Raw genomic sequence first — 20,792 nt, forward strand, 5'->3', positions numbered from 1 at the left:
TGTGGAATTGGAGACATGATTTTTTTTGTATTTTGGTTGGGTTCTGATTGAGTACTAGTTCACATTCAAGGGTATTCTTCCTTCTAGTATAGACTATAGTATCTTTCCTACTTTCCGGTGGACCTTTATTGGGAACATCGATTTCATGTATATAAGGAACACACCGAGCACTCTCTTCAATGAGATCTAGTTTTTTTGTTTCCTTCGTTTTCCAGAAGTTTTTCGTTTTCTATGAGGGTGAAAGGTTCAGTGGTGTCTTGCTTTTTGAAGTAATGTTGGGTTTCAAAGAAGGTTACATCTATGGATGTATAGAACCTTTTTGTAGTTGGTGAGTAGCATTTGTATCCTTTTTGGCTTGGAGCATAACCGAGAAAGATGCATTTTATTGCCTTAGGATCTAACTTACTTCTATTGGGTCTATGATCTTGGACAAAAACTGTGCAACCAAATATTTTTAAAGGGACTTGAGAAAATAATCTATCATGTGGAAATACTTCCTAAAGATTTTGCAAGGGAGTTTTGAAGTTTAATATTCAAGATGACATTCTATTAATAAGGTAGGTGGCTGTTAGAACAACTTCTCCCCAAAAAAGGTGGGGGGTGTTAGCGTGACACATTAAAGCTCTAGAAACTTCTAGGAGATGTCTGTTTTTTCTCTCCGCAATTCCATTTTGCTGGGGAGTGTTAGGACAGGTACTTAGGTGGCTAGTACCTTTTTCGTTTAGAAAATTTTTCAAGTAAGTATTAAAATAATCCTTAGCATTGTCAGTGTGAAGGATTTGTATTTTGGTGTTAAAGAGATTGAGAATCATGGCAAACAAGTTCTGGAATATGGAAGTGACTTCAAATTTTTCTTTCATTAAAAACACCAAAGTAAGTCTAGTGTGATCATCGATAAATGAAACAAACCACTCCTACTACATTCTAAACTCTACTAGCTCCCCAAACATCACTATGCATCATAGAAAAGGGATAAGAGGGTTTACATGCCCTTACTGGATATGAGGATCGAGCCAACTTTTCCATTTCACAAGACTCACATTGAAACACCTTGAGATTTTTTATTGAAAACATCTGGAAACATTCGTTTCAAATATAGAAAATTAGGATGTCCTAAACGATTATGTCATAACATTATTGTAGTATCATAATTGTCTTTAGAAGCAACAAAAGTAGATGTACTATCTTAATTTTCTTTAGAAATAAAAATAGATTTGCTAAGACCTAACTCCTTGACTTGCGGCTTAAGAGCACTTAGTATGTAGAGACCCGAGGTTTCCTTAGCATTGCCAATCATCTTCCCCGAATTCAAATCCTGAAATATGCAATTATGTGAGTAGAAAGTTGCACTGTAGTTTTTCATAAACGTTAGTTTGCTTATGAAAAGGAGATTACATCTAAGATTTAGGACATGCAACACATTTTCTAACACTAGATCTTTAGTTACAAATACATTGCCAATTCCTATTACTTTAGAATAGGTACCATCGACAATCTTTACAGTAATTTGACTGTTACAGTGTGTGTAGTTAGTTAGAAGTGAGATGTCACTTGTCATGTGATCTGATGCATCAGAGTCAATAATCCAAGTACTACAATTTTTTTTTTTGTTGCATTAAGGACCCAAAGAAAGTTACCTGATTGTGCTATTGTTGCTACGATAGTTTCTGATGTTTTTTTAGTAGGTTTTGATTGGCCAAATAGTTTTTGGAGAAGGTCCAACTGCTCCTTAGTAAACACATTATATTCAGGGTTGAAGTTACCTTCTGATGATGTATTTACTTGATAGGCCTTTCCACGTCTGTCTTCTGTACCTTTGTTGGGCTTCCAATTTGGAGGTTTACCATGAATATCCCAACACACTTCTTTAGTGTATCCTGATTTTTTACAGTGTTCACACCATGGTCTTGGTTTTCGTTGTTGATTCTCAGTTCCTGTGTAGTTCTGGTTTCGATTGTAACTGTTATCACGAGTATTTATATGTACTTCATTATCAAGGTTTCGAGCAAGTAAGCCCGATCCTTCAGATTCAGAACTGGCAGTCACTCTTAACATTAGTTTTTTCCTACTTTCTTCTCTTCCCACTTCTGCAAAAACTTCTCTGATGTTAGGTAATGGTTTAATAGCTAAGATTCTACCACGTACCTCATCGAATTCTTTATTAAGGCCAAGCATAAATTTGAACACTCGTTTCTTTTCAACTATCTTTTTGAATGTAGCTTCATCTGCAGTGCATTCCCACTGATGGCTTTCAAATACATCAAGTTGCTGCCAAAGGCGAGATAGTTAAGTGAAATAGTGAATGACTTGCATATCCCTTTGCCGTAGCTCATGAATTTTACCTTCAATTTCAAATGACTCTATAGTATTTTCTTAGTCAGAATAAGTTTCACGAGCTGCTTCCTAGATTTCACTTGTAGTTGAGAAGAGTAAAAAAACCTTCACCAATCCCTATCGTCATGGAGTTGATTAGCCATGACATAACCATATTATTTTTCGCTTTCCATGTCTTGTATCTTTGATCAGCTTGGTCTGGTATAGGATTTTTGATTGACAGGTAATCTTCCTTTCTTTTTCCACATATGAACATCATAACTGATTTTGTGGCCAATGTAGATAATTGCTTCCATTTAATTTGTGATTAGTAATTAGAAGTATGGTCCTTTATTGTTAGAATTTATGGATGCCATAAAAAATTGTTGATTGGCAAAATAATAAATTAAGAAAGAAGTAGGAAAAGGCAAAAAGAAAAAAAAAACTTATTAAAAAATTACTTCCAGACCCGGCTCAGACCCGACTCGACAATTCAGACCCAAAAAATTCTTCAGACAAAAAAAAAATTACTCCAGACCCGGCTCCAGGCTCCATACCTGACTTCAAACCCGATTTTGTTTACTCTAGACCCGCGACTTAACACGATTCGACCCACAAGGCGCAAACCTGGCTCCAGGTTCCAGACCCAATTTCGTTTACTCTAGACCCGAGACTTAACACGATCCGACCCATAAGGCACAAACCCGGTTGAAGAAACCAAACAACACTTGGTACTCTCGAGGTTTTTCGACGATCTCCACCCACGATCAGCGACTACCCACGATCGGAGACGATGCTTACGGGAATCGGCACCCACGGTCAAGGACTTCCGGTTGATGAACGTGTTCGTGGTCATCGGTCGAAGAATGTGTTTCGGGCGTGGATGCTTCAGATTAGTTCGTGATCCACTAGTTCGACGCGATTTGATGCGTTTCGACCGGCCATTCCATGAGATTCAAAGTACGTATTCGCTTTGGACGTGAAGCTCTAAGCAAGGAATCGATGGAGGTTTCTCTGATGCACTGCTTCAAGTAAATTGGTATGTTTGAGATTTTATGTTTTTTTTTTCTAGGGTTTCAGACGTGAAACCTATAGAAAAGATTCAAAGAGATGGCTCTGATACCATGTTGTAATTCTGAACTTTTCTCTATATTTCTTATGATTTTTTACAAGAGGGAGCATCCCTTATATACACAACTCTGATAGCCAATTATGGAAAAACTTATAACATTAAAAAATTGTACATATGGTAAGAATAAGAATAAATGCAAATTATAGGGAATAAATTTCATATGGACAAGGTAAGAGGAGGCTTTCCATATTCAATAGGAGAAAAAGAGCTTAAGCATGCTTTTGGAAATGCTTGCTTCTGTTTTGGCAATTTACCTTTAACATATTGTGTTATGCTATGTGTTTCTTGTTACACATCATTGAAGCATATCGAATCATCGACTTTGATTCTTGAAATTTTATTTTTGTTTATATTTGGTCATTGAGATTTCAAAAGTGTCATACTTGGGTGCCCTAATTTTTTTTAATCTGTCAGATTCGGTATCGATTGAACCATTCAAACTGAGAATCAGGGCAAAGAAAGCCTCTAGGTTCAAAGGCCAAGAACAAATCATCAAAATCAAGGGAAGCAAAAGCTGCTAAACAACACATGGATGAAATTGTTGTTGACCATCAAGCTTTTCAACAACTTTGTCACATAATAGAGCAGCTCAAACAAAATAATAATACAAGAGATTGCTGAAGGAGATAAACAACCGAATTCTATTTGATTGGAGACGGAAGGTTTACAAATCAAGCAGCGCCCTGCACCAGACATCTCGATGTTCGATGTTCGATGTTCGATGTTCGATGTTCTGCGAGAGGTATAGGCTATTTTTCCATTAAGATGGATAAAGTTGAGGAATCGGCAATATCATCGTGATGATATCTCTTTTTTTTTTTTTTTTTTTAAAGAAAAGTCGGTATTTTTTTAACAAAGCCACAAACTTCCAACAAATGAATGGGATCGAATCTTGGACCTCAAAGTTGATAATACAAATACATGTCATTAGAGCTATGATGCTTCGGTTGGCCACTCATTTTGCGTTGAATTCACCTATTTTTCTTTAATATGATTATATTAATTTATTGATTTATTTTTCTTTAAAAAAAAATTGTTATCTTCCAGTTTTTTCTTTCTTTCTTCTTTTGATCGGATTGATTTTACCTTATATATTCTATTCATTTGATTTTAAACTGGGTAGTTTTCTAGAAGATTTTCAACTCGTCGTTTGTGTAGTTTTATTTTGGAGTGAATTTGAAGTTTTTAATCGGGGTGTTATTAAACGAGTTTCCAAATAGAGTTTTCTTTCTTTTGTATTGGGAAGCTTTTTAGAATGAAATTTTTCGTAGTAAAGTTCAATTTGCTTTTGAATTTGGGAAATTCAAAGTGTATTAATCAAAGTGTATTTTACATTATTATTTTAGATCTGTTTGATTTTTGTAAATCAAGTCTATAAATATCTCTTCCATTTTTAGGTTTTGTTGCTTTATTATCAACTTTCTACTAATATTTTCAAAAATCAAACTAAGTTTTGAAACTAAAAAAAAAAAAAACAGTTAATAAATTATTTTTTACTTGAAAATTTATCTAAAAATCCAATCGTTTTACTAAAATAAAGAAGACGAAAATTACGGTAGGAAATTAAAAAGAAACAAACGTAATCTTCAAAAACCAAAGAGTTATGAAACCGTGCAAATATTTCATGATTTAATTCTTTTTCAATTGGTTTCATTTTCAATTAGTTTTCGGTTAGGTTAATTTGTTCTCGCATATTTCCTTTTAAGTAATTAATTCACATTGGTACGCATGAGACAACTTGGATTGTCATGTAAAATCTATGAAAAACGTTTGATTTATTTTTAAAAGTTATGTGAAATTGAATGGACAATTTATTTTAGGATAATTGTTTTAAATTACAAAACTATTGAAAATATTTTTAAATATAGCAAATGTTATTATCTATTCATATCTATCACGGATGGACAACAATATTTTGCTATAGTTATAAATAAGTTGATTCATTTTACTATATTTGAAAACATCCTTTTATATTATTTGAAGAGAGACAATTTAAATTTTAACTAATTTTTATTTGCTCAAAATTAAAGATAATTTCTAATTCATAAACATTTTAAGCGAGTGTTGTAGGTTATTAATACTTTCCTTACAAGCGATCAACCCTCGAACCTAACTTTTATAAGGAAGATCAACAATCAATCCTCAAAATAAAATATGCCTTATCTTTTCAGATTGGAGTTATTTGTTTACCTTTTTCTTACGTCATATCAGCAATGAACCATTTCGCACACAGATTAGGATCTCGTTCTCTTGCTCCTTGGGGTTTGTGTTTTTCAGCTCATCACTGTCTCGATTTTCTCTCAATCTCGCTAGCTCCCATTCTCATTCTCACTCTCTTGCTCCTTGGAGGTTTTTTCAGTTCATCACTCTCTCAATTTTCTCTCACTCCTTAGGATTTAGGCATTTCAATTCATCCCTCTCCCTATCTTCTCTTGCTCTCACTCTTCTCTACTTCTTCCACTCTTGCTCTTTATTCTATATTAACTAGAGTCTAGCATAGTCACACAATAAAATTCGTTTTGATAATTTCCACTGATTTTTAGTAGTACAACAATGGTAAGAAATGGGGGATTGAACTTTCAACCTTTAAAGATTATGTTAATTACTATTAAGCTCAGCTCACCGAGCAATTTCCATGGATTATGTCGCATGTAAAATGTAAAAAAAAAAAACATAAGTTTTAAAATGGAGTATACTTCAATGTGGGGCCAGATTCGGTTCCACTATAGAGGTTTTTGTATGGATGATTTTTGGAGGCATTTGTTAGATGATATAATTAAATTTATTTTTATCCCCTAGCTTAAGCATTTGGGTCAATAGATGATTTAAGATGGTATCAGAGTAGATGGTCCAAGAAGATCATGTGTTCAAGCTTTGTATCTTTTTTTTTTTTTTTTTAAATAACAGTAGGCCAATTAGTGATTAAAAATGAAAATCGCATTAGGACTCTAACTATTTTGCGATGGGTGAGACATCCACCCCAGTAATTCATTTAAAGTGGTGGTGGAGTGCTCTGACTTAAGCCAAAAGATTAATTTCCAGTTTTTTTCTTAGATTGAGTCATTCCACATTAGCGCCTATGGAATTGGGTTATTGGAGCAAAAATCTTGATTTTTTTTAAAAAATAATATTATTTTAATAAATAGTGACAAAAATAGAGTTGAAGGAAAAATAATGACAAAAATAGGGTTATAGAATTGTGGACTTGGTACACGATTAAGAGAAAGCATATACTCGGTCTATGACTATTTAAATGAATCATGGACCCTGTACACAGTAAAATTGTGTACTCAGTCCACGATATTAAGGTCCACATAGCTGCCACATCCGAGACTTTGTCATGTAGTATGTCATGTTGGAATTCATGGACTCCGTCCACGATTTTCATAAAAAAAAACTTCTTTGTTTTACCATCGCTTTTAGAGGTGATCATCAGTCTGACATGTTTAGCTTTAAACAAAAATCGGTTTATGTATTTCTATGAAATAAGGAAAAAAAAGTGAAGAAAGGAACAGAGAAAACGAAAGATAATGAAACAATAAAAGTAACTGACAAACTAAGAAAGAAAAAAACATGAAAAAAAAAAAAGAGAAAGAAGAAGAAAACAAAACAATGGAGTTTGAGAAAAAAAGAATAAGCAAAAAGGAGGAAGAAGAGATGGTATAATGAAAAAGAAGAGAAAAGAAGAGAAAGGAAGAGAAAAAATCTAGCTTGTTAAGGGAGAGAGGTGAGAAAGAGAGGGGAAAGAAGAGAAAGAATGGAAAAGTTGAGTGAATTTCTTGGGTGTTGGAGAGGAAGTAGAGAGAGAATGCAATTAATTATAATTTTTTTAGAAATTCAAATTGATTTTCTCCAAAAAAAAAAAATCATTATTGGGCATGGTTTTGAGCATTATTGAGATGTAATAACACATGTTTGACAAGACTAATTCACATCATTTCTTTTGTACACGATTTTTAAAAATTGATGGGCACATATAATATATATAGTTATTTTAATAAATAAGAGACAAACATGAAATTCGTGGACCATGTCCACATTTCTAATGTGGAACTCATGGACCCATCCACGATTTCTAATTTGGCAAAGTTTTACATGTGGCTGCCATGTGATCTTAAAATCGTGGATCATATACATGATTTTGTCTAACCTGTGTATCGGATCCACGATTCATTTAAATACTTGTGGACTCAGTACACATTTTTCTACCATCATGTATTGAGTCCACGGTTCCTTAACTCTATTTGTGTAGTTGTTTTCATCTCAACCCTATTTTTGTAATTATCTTTAAAAATAACTAAAAAAATCTCATCGCTATAATTATCTCAATTTCCTTCCCTCTTTATTCGCCATGTTTTAAATAGGAGCATCCGACCTCACCATTCATGAAGAATGGCGGCTTGACGGTTGAGCATTCCACAACTCGGAATGTTGCAGCGCTTCTTTAACCTTCCTCGAGCATTCTCCCGTCTCGCAGGTCCTTTACTTCAAATGGGGCACCACATGTCTTATTGCGCGTATGCTTCACATCCCCCACTCTCCGATCTCCATCAAACCATGGCCTCAGCACAGTCTATTTCGTTACATTCGTGCTTTTATCTCATTGGACTTTGTAAGAACATTGATACTCTCATCAAGTTCCATGGGTTGCTTATAGTGCATGGCCTTGTCGGTAATCTTCTTTGTGATACTAAGTTGGTCGGTGTTTATGGCGCACTTGGGGACGTGGGGTCTGCTCGCATGGTGTTCGATCAAATGCCCGACCCAGATTTTTATGCGTGGAAGGTGATGATCAGGTGGTATTTTTTGAATGATTTGTTTGTGGATATTATCCCGTTCTATAATCGCATGAGAATGTCTTTTAGGGAATGCGATAAAATTATTTTTTCGATTATTTTGAAAGCGTGTAGCGAATTGCGTGAGATTGATGAAGGTAGAAAGGTCCATTGCCAGATTGTGAAGGTGGGGGGTCCGGATAGCTTTGTATTGACTGGTTTGATAGATATGTATGGTAAATGTGGGCAGATTGAGAGCTCAAGCGTTGTGTTTGAAGAAATTGTTGACAAAAATGTGGTTTCTTGGACTTCAATGATTGCGGGGTATGTACAAAATAATTGTGCAGAGGAGGGTCTGGTTTTATTCAATAGGATGAGAGAAGCATTGGTTGAAAGCAACCCATTTACTTTAGGGAGCATAATAACTGCGTGTACAAAATTAAGAGCATTACATCAGGGGAAATGGGTGCATGGCTATGCCATTAAGAACATGATGGAACTTAGCTCTTTCTTGGCGACCGCTTTTTTGGATATGTATGTTAAATGTGGGCAAACTAAAGATGCTCGCATGATATTTGACGAGCTACCTACTATTGATCTCGTTTCATGGACTGCAATGGTTGTTGGATATACCCAAGTTGGCCAGCCCAACGAGGCATTGAGGCTTTTTGCTGATGAAATAAGGTCTGGTCTCTTACCTAATTCTGTCACTGCTGCAAGTGTTCTTTCGTCGTGTTCGGTCTCTGGTAATTTAAGTTTAGGAATGTCAGTTCATGGACTTGGGATTAAACTTGGGCTAGAAGAATGTGCAGTGAAGAATGCTCTTATTGACATGTATTCTAAATGCCACATGATTGACGATGCTTATGTTATCTTTCGTGGGGTTTTGGAAAAAGATGTGATTACTTGGAACTCAATGATATCTGGGTATGCTCAGAATGGGTCTGCATATGAATCCCTCCGTCTCTTTAATCTAATGAGATCAGACTACCTTGCACCTGACGCAATAACACTGGTGAGCACCCTTTCAGCATCTGCCACCATAGGTGCTGTACAGGTTGGTTCATCACTTCATGCTTACTCGATCAAAGAAGGCTTATTTTCATCTAATCTTTACATTGGCACTGCACTTCTGAACTTCTATGCCAAATGTGGTGATGCTAAATCAGCACGAATGGTGTTTGACGGTATGGGAGATAAAAATATTATCACGTGGAGTGCAATGATAGGTGGTTATGGAGTGCAGGGTGATGGAAGTGGGTCCCTTTCTGTTTTCTCCGACATGTTAAAGGAGGATTTGAAACCCAATGAAGTAATTTTCACGACAGTATTATCTGCTTGCAGCTATTCAGGAATGGTTGAAGAGGGATGGAGATATTTCAAATCTATGATTCAGGATTATAACTTTGTGCCTTCCATGAAACACTATGCCTGTATGGTTGATCTTTTAGCTCGATCTGGTAGACTGGATGAAGCATTGGACTTCATTAAGAAAATGCCAGTTCAACCAGACATTAGTTTGTATGGAGCTTTTCTTCATGGATGTGGATTATACTCAAGGTTTGATCTTGGAGAAGTCGTAGTCAGGGAAATGTTACAGCTACATCCAAACGAAGCTTGCTATTATGTGCTTTTATCTAACCTGTATGCTTCAGATGGGAGATGGGGTCAAGTTAACGAGGTGAGAGATTTGATGCTACAGAGAGGTTTGAATAAAGTCCCAGGGTATAGCATAGTAGAAAGTAATGAAGGTGTGCTATTTCATTAGCTGAATTCATTTGTTATGTGATTCATATTTTCATATTCTCGTTGAGATAATCAAGAAACCATGAAGCTTTGAAATGCTGATCTATGGAATTTTCTTACTACCCATGACCTCTCCTTCAATGGAGTTCTGACGAGGCTTGTCCAATAGGGAAATGTCGGATGTTGTTGATCATCTAACTTTACTTGGAGAGTTTCAGTGGATGGAGAGAAGGATGTTTGTATTGAGAATCCTGTCCGTCTGAAGGGTTTTTGTGTAGATTATTTTTTTCTTGGTTTAATTAATCCTTCTCCCTTGAGTGACACGGTCTTTGCCTTGTTGTGGAAGGTGAAAAATCCTATAGTAGGTTCCCCATGGAAGAGATTAGGATAGGGTGTCGAGTATGGTGCCCAACTTGATGGAGCCCTAGTGTTGCATCCTTTGCATGAGGACAGTTGAGGATCTTGATCATTTTCTTTGGGTTGTGATTTTGCTTACACAGTTTGGAGCCCTTTTCTTGAGGAGTTTGGTCAAGGCTTGGCCATACATAGGGTTGTAGAGAGATATTGGAAAGTTCCTTCTCCATCATTGGCAGAGCTTTGTGTTATTTTTCTGGGGTTTTTGGGAAGAACGAAACAATAGAATATTTAGAGGGATTGGGAGGCCTTGTTAGGTTTTATGTGTCTCCACGAGATATTGAGACTACGACCTTTTGCAATTATCTGTGAGGTCCTCAGTTTGCTTAATTGAAGGCCATTGTAGTTTTCTTCCCTTTGTTGTGGGCTGAAAAAAAAAAACCTAAAAACCTACTCAGCTGGAATCTTCATACTCACTCCCTCATGACCAGTTCATCAATAGTAAAGACCGGTGGTCTGTCTAAACCTTCCTGCTTTCCTTCTGCATTGTGAGCAGCTAAGGACTTGCTGCTTGGTTGTTTTCTTCTGAACGCATATATTGGAATGGGGTCTTCAACCCATGCCCTCTAATAACATCGCGATATTGGTTTTGGGATGTTTTGTCATAAATAGATGTTGCGGAGGGGGCAAGGAGCTGCATACTCTATGATGGTCCAGATTGTAGGTATAAAGAACATAATCAACTTCCTATTGAGAAGGTTCCGTCTGCCAACACAAATTATACTTGAAGCTGATTATACATATTTTGAAAAGGACTTAAGCTAAAGTTATCCTCCATGATTACAGTAAACTACAAAGTGATACAGGAGCGCAACCACATTTTGTTTGATCAGACAGATAGTGACATTGCCAGTTCTAAAAGTGAGATTTCATTTTCATAATTTTCAGCTTTTTAGAATATTTAGCTTCTTCTGATGACCTAAAATTAAATTAAATTTTCTAAACCTTGGGCAGTCGGCCAATTTCTAGTAAACGAAAGATCTTATTTCCTGCTGACTTCTAATTGGAATTTTTTTTAACTCATCATAATATCTTAGAGCTTTGAACATTTTGGAATTAGTAGTAGTTTAACAAACATGGCACATCTTGTATATTCTTGGCATTCTCATCGTACGAAATTTTCTCTCTAAATCACTAACTTATTATGTATCAATTAATCTGGTATTCCTAAATTAAGTTTTGCTTTGCCAATCTTGATGTGTTGATTGTTAGGATAATCTTCCTAACTGGAGTCAAGATCTGAATTGTATTGAATATAATGGAATAACTACAAAATACCCAAGTATAGAGGCACTTGGAACCTCCCTCTTGAGTGTACACACCCAAGCTCTAGATCACTCCACAAAATAGCCTCCTTCCGCTCACTCACCAGATTCATTTAACTTTCCATCTAATTACCCTTATACCCCTTACTAATAATAATATACTATTATTCTTGTCTAGATACCTTATTGGCGTTTCTACTACTTTTATTGCTTGTTTATAGCTCATACTGGCTGATTTTGACCACCTTTCTTTTTGCAGGTAGAAGTGTTTTTTTTACTTTATACTTCTGCTTCTTGATCAGAGCGTGAAATTGACATTTACTAAAAGGCTTGGACGAGGACCCATGTTTTACAACTTGACCAGCAAAGCCAAAGCCTTTTGCCTTTGACAGTATTGCAAATTGTGAAAATTGTTCGCACTACATGTTTTTGAGCTCCCAAAACAACTTGAGTTCCTCTGCTCTGTGGTGTGAATTCATCAGGTACTATTTTACTCTGTTAGTATCTCCAATGGAAAAGACCACTTGATTAAGTTTCATCATAGATTTTGCTCATTTTATAAGGACCTCCGAAAATTAGATTTTTGTCATGAAATTTGTAAATTTTCTCAATTCTTCAAATATATATACTTGTGTACATGTTGACATTTTGGAACCTCGACATGAAAAATGAAAGGAAAAATCGAAGAATGATTTCCTCTCGATAATTATCTCGGTTTTTTAGCAAAATTTTCACGAAATTTTGGAAAATATTTTGAGAAATTGGATGAAATAACTGGTCGTATGTGATTTTTGGAGAAATTTGTTTTGTGGAATTTGAACTTTTGTATTTATATTAATTTCAGTATTAGAAAGGACAATCTCTAATACAGTCCTTTGATGTTTTCAAAATAAATTTTAATATTTAAGCTGGTTGTTTTTCTTGGATGATCAACCTTTGGGCTTGTTGATCTCCTGGGATGATCGACCTTTGGACTTATTGATCTTCTTGGATGATCAGTCTTTAGGCTTGATGATCTTCTAGGATGATCGACCTTTGGGATTGTTGTGAGGTTAGTGTACCAACTCTATTGGTGGTTATAAGATGCGTGTGGGACGTATGTTGGCAAGCATCAATACGTATCGCGTTCCTTGCCATGCGCCAACATGTGCAGGTATATTGCAAATATGTAGCAGATACGTTTAAGATATGTAGCAAACATGTAGCAGATAAGTAGCAGACATATTGCAAATATGAAGCAGACACGTAGCAGACATATAATAGACACGTAGCAGATATGTAGCAGATATGTACACCAAGGCGTTGTGTGCTACTTTTCCAATGTCAATGTGTGTAACCATCAAACTTGGAGATGGAGAAACAGTAGTACGACTCTCGAACTTGGATACGGAGAAATAGTAGTGCAACCATCGAACATGGAGATAGAAAAACAACAATGCAACCCTTGACCTAGTGCAACTCTCAAACTTCGAGATGGAGAAGCAACAATGTAACCATCAAACTTCGAGCTGGAGAACCAACAATACAACCCTCGAACTTGGTCTCCCAGATGAGGTGGAACCATATAGACCAGACTTGATCCCGTAGATGAGGTAGAGCGAGATAGACCAGACTTGATCTCGCATATAAGACGGAGCCAGACAGACCAAATCTAATCTCACAGATGAGGTGGAACCAAGCAAATCGGACTTGATCTTGTAGATGAGGTAGAGCCAGGTAGACCAAACTTCATCTCGCAGATGAAGCAGAGCCAAGAAGACTAGATTTGATGAAGCAAAAACTTATCTTTTCGCCAACTGCATCAGACTTGATTTTCCACCCTCCACATCGAACTTGACTTTTTGTCGTCCGCATCAAGCTTGATTTTGCGACTTAAGCATGAAGATATCATTGCAAAGCTTCCAAACTTGAGTATGAAGATGGAGCATCGACGAATTCTCCAAACTTAAGCTTAATGAAATATCAACGAGTCCTCTGCGCTTGAATTTGAAGAAGCATTAGCGAATCTTTCACACTTGAATTTGAAGATGCATCATCGAAGCCTTCGATCTTGAGCAAGCGAGCCGCAATAGAGTTTGAAGATAAAATGCCACTTCAGATGAGTGAAGCCTCAACGTTGAAGATAAAGCGATGCCTTAAACCTAAAGATGAAGGGGCAACAATGAAGCCTTTGAGCTTAAATTTGATGGAGCATTGACAAATCCTTTAAACTTGTGTTTGAAGAAGCATCGACGAATCCTCTGAACTTGAATTTAAAGAAGCATCGGCAAAATCCCTGAACTTGATTTTGAGGAATATCTATAGATGAAGATGAAGAGTCGGACTTTAGCCGAGTGATGCCTCAAACTTGAAGCAAGCAACGTCCAACACTGCGTCTTTATTTAAGTGATCAGAAAGACAATTGAATTTTCCAGCGAAGACTTTATTGTATGCATCCAACTTGTATAATATTGTGCAGACGACATGCGTTTTCAACTTGTTGTGTCACATCTTTACTAGGGATAAACATCTTCAATTTATTGTATTGCCCCCAATAGGGATGAACATCTTTAGTTTAGAGTTGCACTTCTTAGTGAGAATGAACAACATCAATTTTGTAGTGTCACACACAGGGTGATTGTGCCACTCTTTTTTTTTTTTTTTTTTTTTTTTTGTGAAAGTGTTTGATAGATGGAACTTAAATTTATTAAAGTTGCCTATGTAGCCTTGAAGACAAAGATCAAGTCATAACGTAGTTCAAATGTTTTTTTTTTTTTAGTCGTTCACCTTTTAAACTCATGCCGTTTAGGAGCACCATGCAATTTAGGCTTTTGTGATAAGGAGCTTCTACATTTAAACTTTAGAAGCTCTTATGATAAGGAGCTTCTACATTTAAACTTTAAGAGCTCTTATTTCATCATGGCTTTGATCATCCTCTTCATTTATAGAATTCGTTAATATGATGAACTTTGACTTCACCATTAAGGAACCTTCTCTATTTATATCATCAACAAACAACTTCATCTTCATGTGTGAAGGGACACAATTGTGAATCTTCTCGTCATTGTTTTCTTCATGAAATGGTCTTACTTTCAAGGTTTTCATCTTTCTTTTATGTTGATCGTTACGTTAGAATCAGCTCCTTCAGCAAGAAACACTTTTCAATCTTCTTTAAATTTGTCTGAGCTACTTTATCAATATCCAACTCAATCTTCTTTTCACGAGCTCACTTTAGAATCAACTCCTTCATCACGGAGCACTTTTCAATTAGGTAACAACCTGATGATACTTGCAGCAATTATGATCGTCTATTCTTCTTACTTGTTTTGGTCATTTTCATTTCGGTAGCTGAATAAGTTGCTTCTCCAATAGTTGTTCCAACATGTTTGCAATATCAAAATCAGGGAATGAATAAACATTCTCCTGTCTTTCTTTAAGAGTTGGGCGACGCATCTTGCCGTCGTCATGCTTTCTTTCAAGTCTTGTTTCTCTTCCTTTGGAGGAAAAATTTAGCGGAGTCATACTAACGACCATAGATTCTGTTATGGAATTCTTCACAATCTTTTCAGTGCTTTTGATTTCATTCTTGTCTTTTGCATTCTTTAAGGACTAGGAAATCTTTTGTTCCCATGTTGGCGATGCTCAACTCCATGTCATGAGCGCGTGTTACCAACTCCTCAAATGTACGAGGTTTTATCTTATAGGATATAAAAAAGCTCCTAGTCCATGTCTTGGGTGCACATCTCCACTGCAGATAATTCAGTGACTTTATCTTTGCAATCCAAACTCAGAACTCTCCATCAATTGATGTAGTCGATGACCGACTCTCCCTTCCGCTGCTTGGTGCTTGTTAGCTCAATCATGCTGACGATACGCCTAGTGCTATAAAAGCAGTTGAGGAACTTTTTTTCCAACTGTTCCCAGCTGACAATCACTTCTGGCTTTGGATCAGTATATCAATTGAAAGCATTTTCTTTCAAGGTACGAACGAACTGCTTGACTAGCTAGTCTCTTTTGGTTCCTGCATTTTTGCAGGTTTCAATGAAATGAGCAACATATTACTTCGGATTACCCTTTCCATCAAACTGCTAGAACTTTAGAGGTTGGTACTACATTCTCAGGTTGTCGATTCTCTTGGTGTACAACTTAGAGTACATAAAAGAAGATTGCGATGGTCCTTTGTACGGAGCTCTTATGAAGTTCGTAATCATATCCTACAACTATTGACTTGATGAAGAGGTAGCAGAAGTTGATTGTTGAAGTTGATTATTGCAGTTGATGCAATACGGTCTTCTCTTTGTCATTGGATTTGACATTAGGAGTTTGACTCGACTCAGCAGCTTCACGAACCTGCATCTGTTCTCTTAAAGCAGCGATTTAGGCAACGATTTCATGATCTCGCTCCTCTACAACTTTCATTAGGAAATTTATCTCTCTCCATCTCTACCATGGCGTACTCAGCTGTTACGTCAGTCATCATGACAGACACTACATCAAAGTGTGATTCTTTCTCTGATTGATCGAACAAGGGATTTTCTCTGCCTTTAAGATATTTCGTCAGTTGTTCCTAGATTTTCTTTGTGAGGACTTAACCTTTTTCTTGTTCTTGTATGATCTCCTTTGTATGATTGCGGGTGACAGGTCCAAAGTTACCATCGTTGGTGTCCTTTGTTGATTTGTTGATTTAGATGACAAGAGAGATGAGAGGTAGAGATGTCCTATTGGGCTTGCCAATTTATTCGCACGAGGTTTCCAGAGAAACATGTTTCATGAAATTTGAACTTTTGTATTAGTATTAATTTCAGTAGAGCGAGTACAATCTCTAATACATAGTCTTTTGATGCTTTCAAATAAGATTTAATCTTTAAGCTTGTTGATCTTCTTGGATGATCGACTTTTGGGCTTGTTAATCTTCTTGGATGATCAGTCTTTGGGCTTGTTGATCTTCTTGGATGATCGATCTTTGGGCTTGATTATCTCTTGGGATGATCAACTTTTGGGCTTGTTGATCTTCTTGGATGAACGGCCTTTGGGCTTGATGATCTTCTTGAATAATCGACCTTTAGGTTTGATGATCTTCTCGAATGATCGATGTTCGCACGAGGCTTCTGAAGAACTGTATTTTGTGGAGTTGAACTTGTGTTGATGTAGATTTGATGTGAATGTGGTTTATTTTCTAGTACTTAATCTTCTGATTCTCTCTCAGTTGAATGTGTATAAATGATGTATTAAAGCAGAGTGTGTGGATGTTCTTGAAGTTGGAATCTTGGAAGAATGCTTATATCTTCAAAGGACTTTAGTCTTCAAGTGTGGTTAGGTTCAAGAGTTGAGTCTTCTGATTGTAAAGAATTCTCTCAAGGTTTTCTGAAGTGTAGAATTGCTGACCCTTACAAATGAAGAGAGCTCCTCTATTTATAGTGTTCTTTGGTGGGTTTCGTGAGCTTAGGCTTGGCTTGGCTGGTCCATGGACCTGGCCTTTAGGCCCAATTAATTGGATTTGAGCCTAATTTGGTATTTGAGCGAAATTAAGCTTATTTTTGGGCTCAATTGGACTTTAGCCCAAGTTATAATATCAAATTGGACCAGCTGTAGATTTTAATTTGAGAATTGTGCTATTAGTTGCAATTAGTGATAACTTTCAATTTGAGAAAATTAATACAACCTTGAAATATTAACACTTGAAATATTCACTTTCAGTTTGTTATTAGTTATCAGTGGCTATCACTGATACACTTTCATCAATTGGAATCAATCTTGAAATATTAACACTTACTATCAATGGCTATCAATGACAAACTTTTATAAGTAGTTATCTACTTTGAAAGAAAATCATCAACTTTGAAAGATTAAGATATACCAGTGATAGAAAATTATTAGCGGTTTATCACTGATAGATTTTCATAAAATAACTATCTACTTTGAAAGATTAACATAACAACTATTACTAATAATCTTCTATCATGACTATCACTGACTAATTGATGCTATCAGTGACTATTACTGATAGACTTTCATCAATTAGAATCAACTTTGAGATATTAACACTTAATACTCTCAATGACTATCAATGATAGATTTCTATAATCGGTTATCAACTTTGAAAGAAACTAGATATATGAATATCAACTAAGTTTTATCACCGATATCACTAATATTCCTTGTATCGTGGTTATCAGTGATAGTTTCTTCAGCGATATCATTGTATTGTTATTGATAATGCCAAAAATGTATTATCTCGCTCCATTTAATTCAAGGTCGTTACTTGGTTTTATGTGTTTATTTAATGGTTTTATAGGTATCAAGCATCTTGGAGGTAGAATTGATCGTTAAGAGTCGTTCGAGGTTAATTTGGAGTAATTATGAGCTAAAAAGAGCATCCAAGGCTTTAAAGGAGATAAAATTTTGATTTTAATGTTTTATGTAACCTACACAAATGAATTTTATATAAACTGGTCATGTCAAGCATGTATTTGATCATGAATGTCAGTGATAGATTTCATATAGTAAACCGTGTAAAGTGTCATGTTTAACATAAATCTTAAGTAGCAATTGAATTGGCAAAACAAAAAATATCAATAAATAAAGGTGTCACAATTTAATGCCCAAAAAAATCGATGAGAAAAATCGAATAAAACTCTTAAGTGCAAACCATAATTAAATCATGGGTTTAGGCCCTAATTCCAAATTATGCTCTTTTTTAATCCCTAAAATACCCTTAGCCAAATTTCAATTACATTGTAATTACAATTTCTGCCATTTGCAAATTTGAAAATTGTAAATCTAGATTCTCTTCTACACAATATCTCTCCACTTTTTTTTAATCTTAAAACTGGATCATTTTTCTTTTTCAAATTTGAATGTTAACCATTTATTATCTTTATTCTAGTTTGAACTTTTTATACACTAATTATATCTAATTGTTCCTTTTTATTATTAAGGATAAGGATTTCAACCCCTATTTTCTAAACTTTACAAGCATTCTCCCTTTTTTCCATACTTTCATAATAAACAAGCATTCTCAACTCTTGTTATGGCTCATTCTTTTACTAGGATGAGAATTCTTTGGGTTTTCTATCCCTACAAAATCATAGTTAAATTCATTTGTGGATAAGTTTTCTCTCACCTCTAATGACACTATTTCTCGGTCGAACATCAATCGAAATGACTTCAACAATCGTATTGTAGATGACAAAGATGTTTAAGGTTTGATGTGATTATTTCGGGCTCCCCAATCTAATTTTCTCATATGTTTTCCTCTATAGTTTTTCATGCATCTAGGTTTATTTATTAATAAGTAAATTTTCATGCATATACGATATTTTTTGCATGGCTTAATCCAAAATCACTTTATAGATCCAAACCAAGATCCCAATCAGAATGTCCAAATCAAAAATAAAGAAAACAAATCGAAATCCACCCATTGCCGGTGGTTGGCACTTCAAAAGCTCTCCAAATCTATCATCTAACATCCAAAGAGTACATCAAAACATAGACCAAAATTTAATGGATATTCAAGAACTTAAAAAAAAAAATCCAAAAACTAACAAAATCCAAAATTCATACAGCAGTGGTTGATCGGTTGGCTACGTCAGTAAAAGAGAAGAATGAGAGAGAGAAAAGAGAGAGAGATAGCGGAGGGGAGGCCTTACCATTGATCGACGCTAGACGGTGACACGATGGAGCGACGAGTGTATTATATATGATCTAACATCACTCTCACTTGTGAGCTTGAAATATGAAGAAGACCCAACATTGGAGAGGAAACAACATTGCAAGGGTTTGAATACAGGATATCCTAGACCAACTTACTTTGATAGCATCATCATAATACAATTAACTTTAAATTTATAATAAAAAATATATAATATTTTTTAATTATTAATTTAAATACATAAAACAAAAATAATACTAATTTATTGTCTAAAATATTTATAATTTCAATATAAATATTAATTTTTAATCAAATTTAAATAAATAAATAATTAAAAATATAAATATAAATCACATACAGTTTTAAATAAATTATAAATTAATTATCCATGTGAAAATAATTGAAACAATAAGCCTAGTTTGATTTATATAACTAAATTATACCAATTTAATATTAATTTATTAAACACCGTAATTAGTTTTTTATTTAAGATTAAAATTTACTAAACACTATTTTACTTCATTTCACAACTTATTTTTCTAAAATCACAGTTATCAGATAGAACCTAAAATGAAATTTGACTGTGTTTTAAAAATTATTTTGAGTAATTATCAAATATATTTAATTTTTTTAAATGACTTATTTTCAAGTTTAAAACATTCTATAACGTGGAGATGTTATCAAAGGAGCTGCTCATTGATGTTGATGCATCGCTATTTTTTTTAACTTCGAAAAAAAAAAGTGAGATCATTCTGAAATATAATAAGTTTTATTTATTTTTCTTTTATTATATGTTTTAACTTAGATTATCTATTTTCTTTAGAGGGAGGTCGTGTTCATATGATGCATATCTTGAAATTTGCATTATATATTTATTGTAAGTTATTTTCTTATTAATTAGAAGGTAAACTTTTTTTTTCTTTAGTTTAAAAGTAATATCATTATAATTAAAAGAGAGCATCCTGTGAATTATTCTAATTAATTATTCAATTTGTTAAGGCTAGATTTATCGAGATAGGTTGAGTGCAATGATTCAGAGTAGATTTATCGAGATAGGTCAAGTTTGAGAGTCTAGAGAGATCGAAAGCTTATAGTCACATGCGGTGTGAAAGACGAGTGAATGGACGTTGTAAACCTCTCTCTGCCAATCAAATAAATTTATAATTTCATCGAACTTATACTACTAAGCATCACAAGTGACAAGTCTGGGGTTGAACTACAGGGAGCCTGAGATAGAATCTCTATAAGCTAAATAGGTCTTTGAAAAGCAGTAAAAATGGGGGTTTTGTGATTGTTTGGTTTGACAGAAAAGCTAAATATAATAATTTAAAGTGCATAAAGAAAAATAGATTTGAGAAAGAGAGAGAGTGAACACGAGATTACCTTCGCTGATTAAGAGACCATTGGGCTATCTATAGCTTAATCAATGATTTAGCGTGCAAATTCATGGGTTAACTGACGATCAAGCTTAATCGAATTTGCGGAAAGTCGGACAAACTCCCTAAGGAAAACCAACA

The 20,792-nt window shown here is 35.0% G+C and overlaps 1 protein-coding gene and 1 long non-coding RNA gene across 6 annotated transcripts; both read left to right on the top strand.

The window, feature by feature from the left end:
• Positions 1 to 3,039: 3,039 nt before the first annotated feature.
• On the top strand, positions 3,040 to 4,399 carry LOC150034940 (uncharacterized). The gene is made up of 2 exons (XR_016530836.1): positions 3,040 to 3,352; positions 3,860 to 4,399. It is a non-coding gene; the product is annotated as an uncharacterized LOC150034940 (long non-coding RNA).
• A 3,369-nt stretch (positions 4,400 to 7,768) lies between these two features.
• LOC120082089 (Pentatricopeptide repeat (PPR) superfamily protein) lies at positions 7,769 to 18,132 on the top strand. Of its 5 annotated transcripts, XM_090315150.1 has the most exons (4): positions 7,775 to 11,078; positions 11,167 to 11,241; positions 11,905 to 12,127; positions 17,920 to 18,132. In XM_090315150.1, the coding sequence occupies exon 1, from the start codon at positions 7,874 to 7,876 to the stop codon at positions 9,986 to 9,988; it is 2,115 nt and encodes a 704-aa protein (XP_090171276.1). In that variant the 5' UTR covers positions 7,775 to 7,873; the 3' UTR covers positions 9,989 to 11,078; positions 11,167 to 11,241; positions 11,905 to 12,127; positions 17,920 to 18,132. The 5 variants fall into 5 exon arrangements, with proteins under 5 accessions (XP_038893238.1, XP_090171278.1, XP_090171279.1 ...); XM_039037310.2 differs by having other exon boundaries at positions 7,769 to 11,241; XM_090315152.1 differs by lacking the exon at positions 11,167 to 11,241 and having other exon boundaries at positions 7,772 to 9,901.
• Positions 18,133 to 20,792: the final 2,660 nt, after the last annotated feature.

Source organism: Benincasa hispida, chromosome 7 (assembly GCF_027475165.1).
Source record: "Benincasa hispida cultivar pf3 chromosome 7, pf3_genome.v1.1, whole genome shotgun sequence".
Taxonomy (NCBI): domain Eukaryota; kingdom Viridiplantae; phylum Streptophyta; class Magnoliopsida; order Cucurbitales; family Cucurbitaceae; genus Benincasa; species Benincasa hispida.

Bases quoted from the DNA above. Each gene is read 5' to 3' on its own strand.
- LOC120082089 (XM_039037310.2), top strand. From the start codon at position 7,874: ATGTTGCAGCGCTTCTTTAACCTTCCTCGAGCATTCTCCCGTCTCGCA.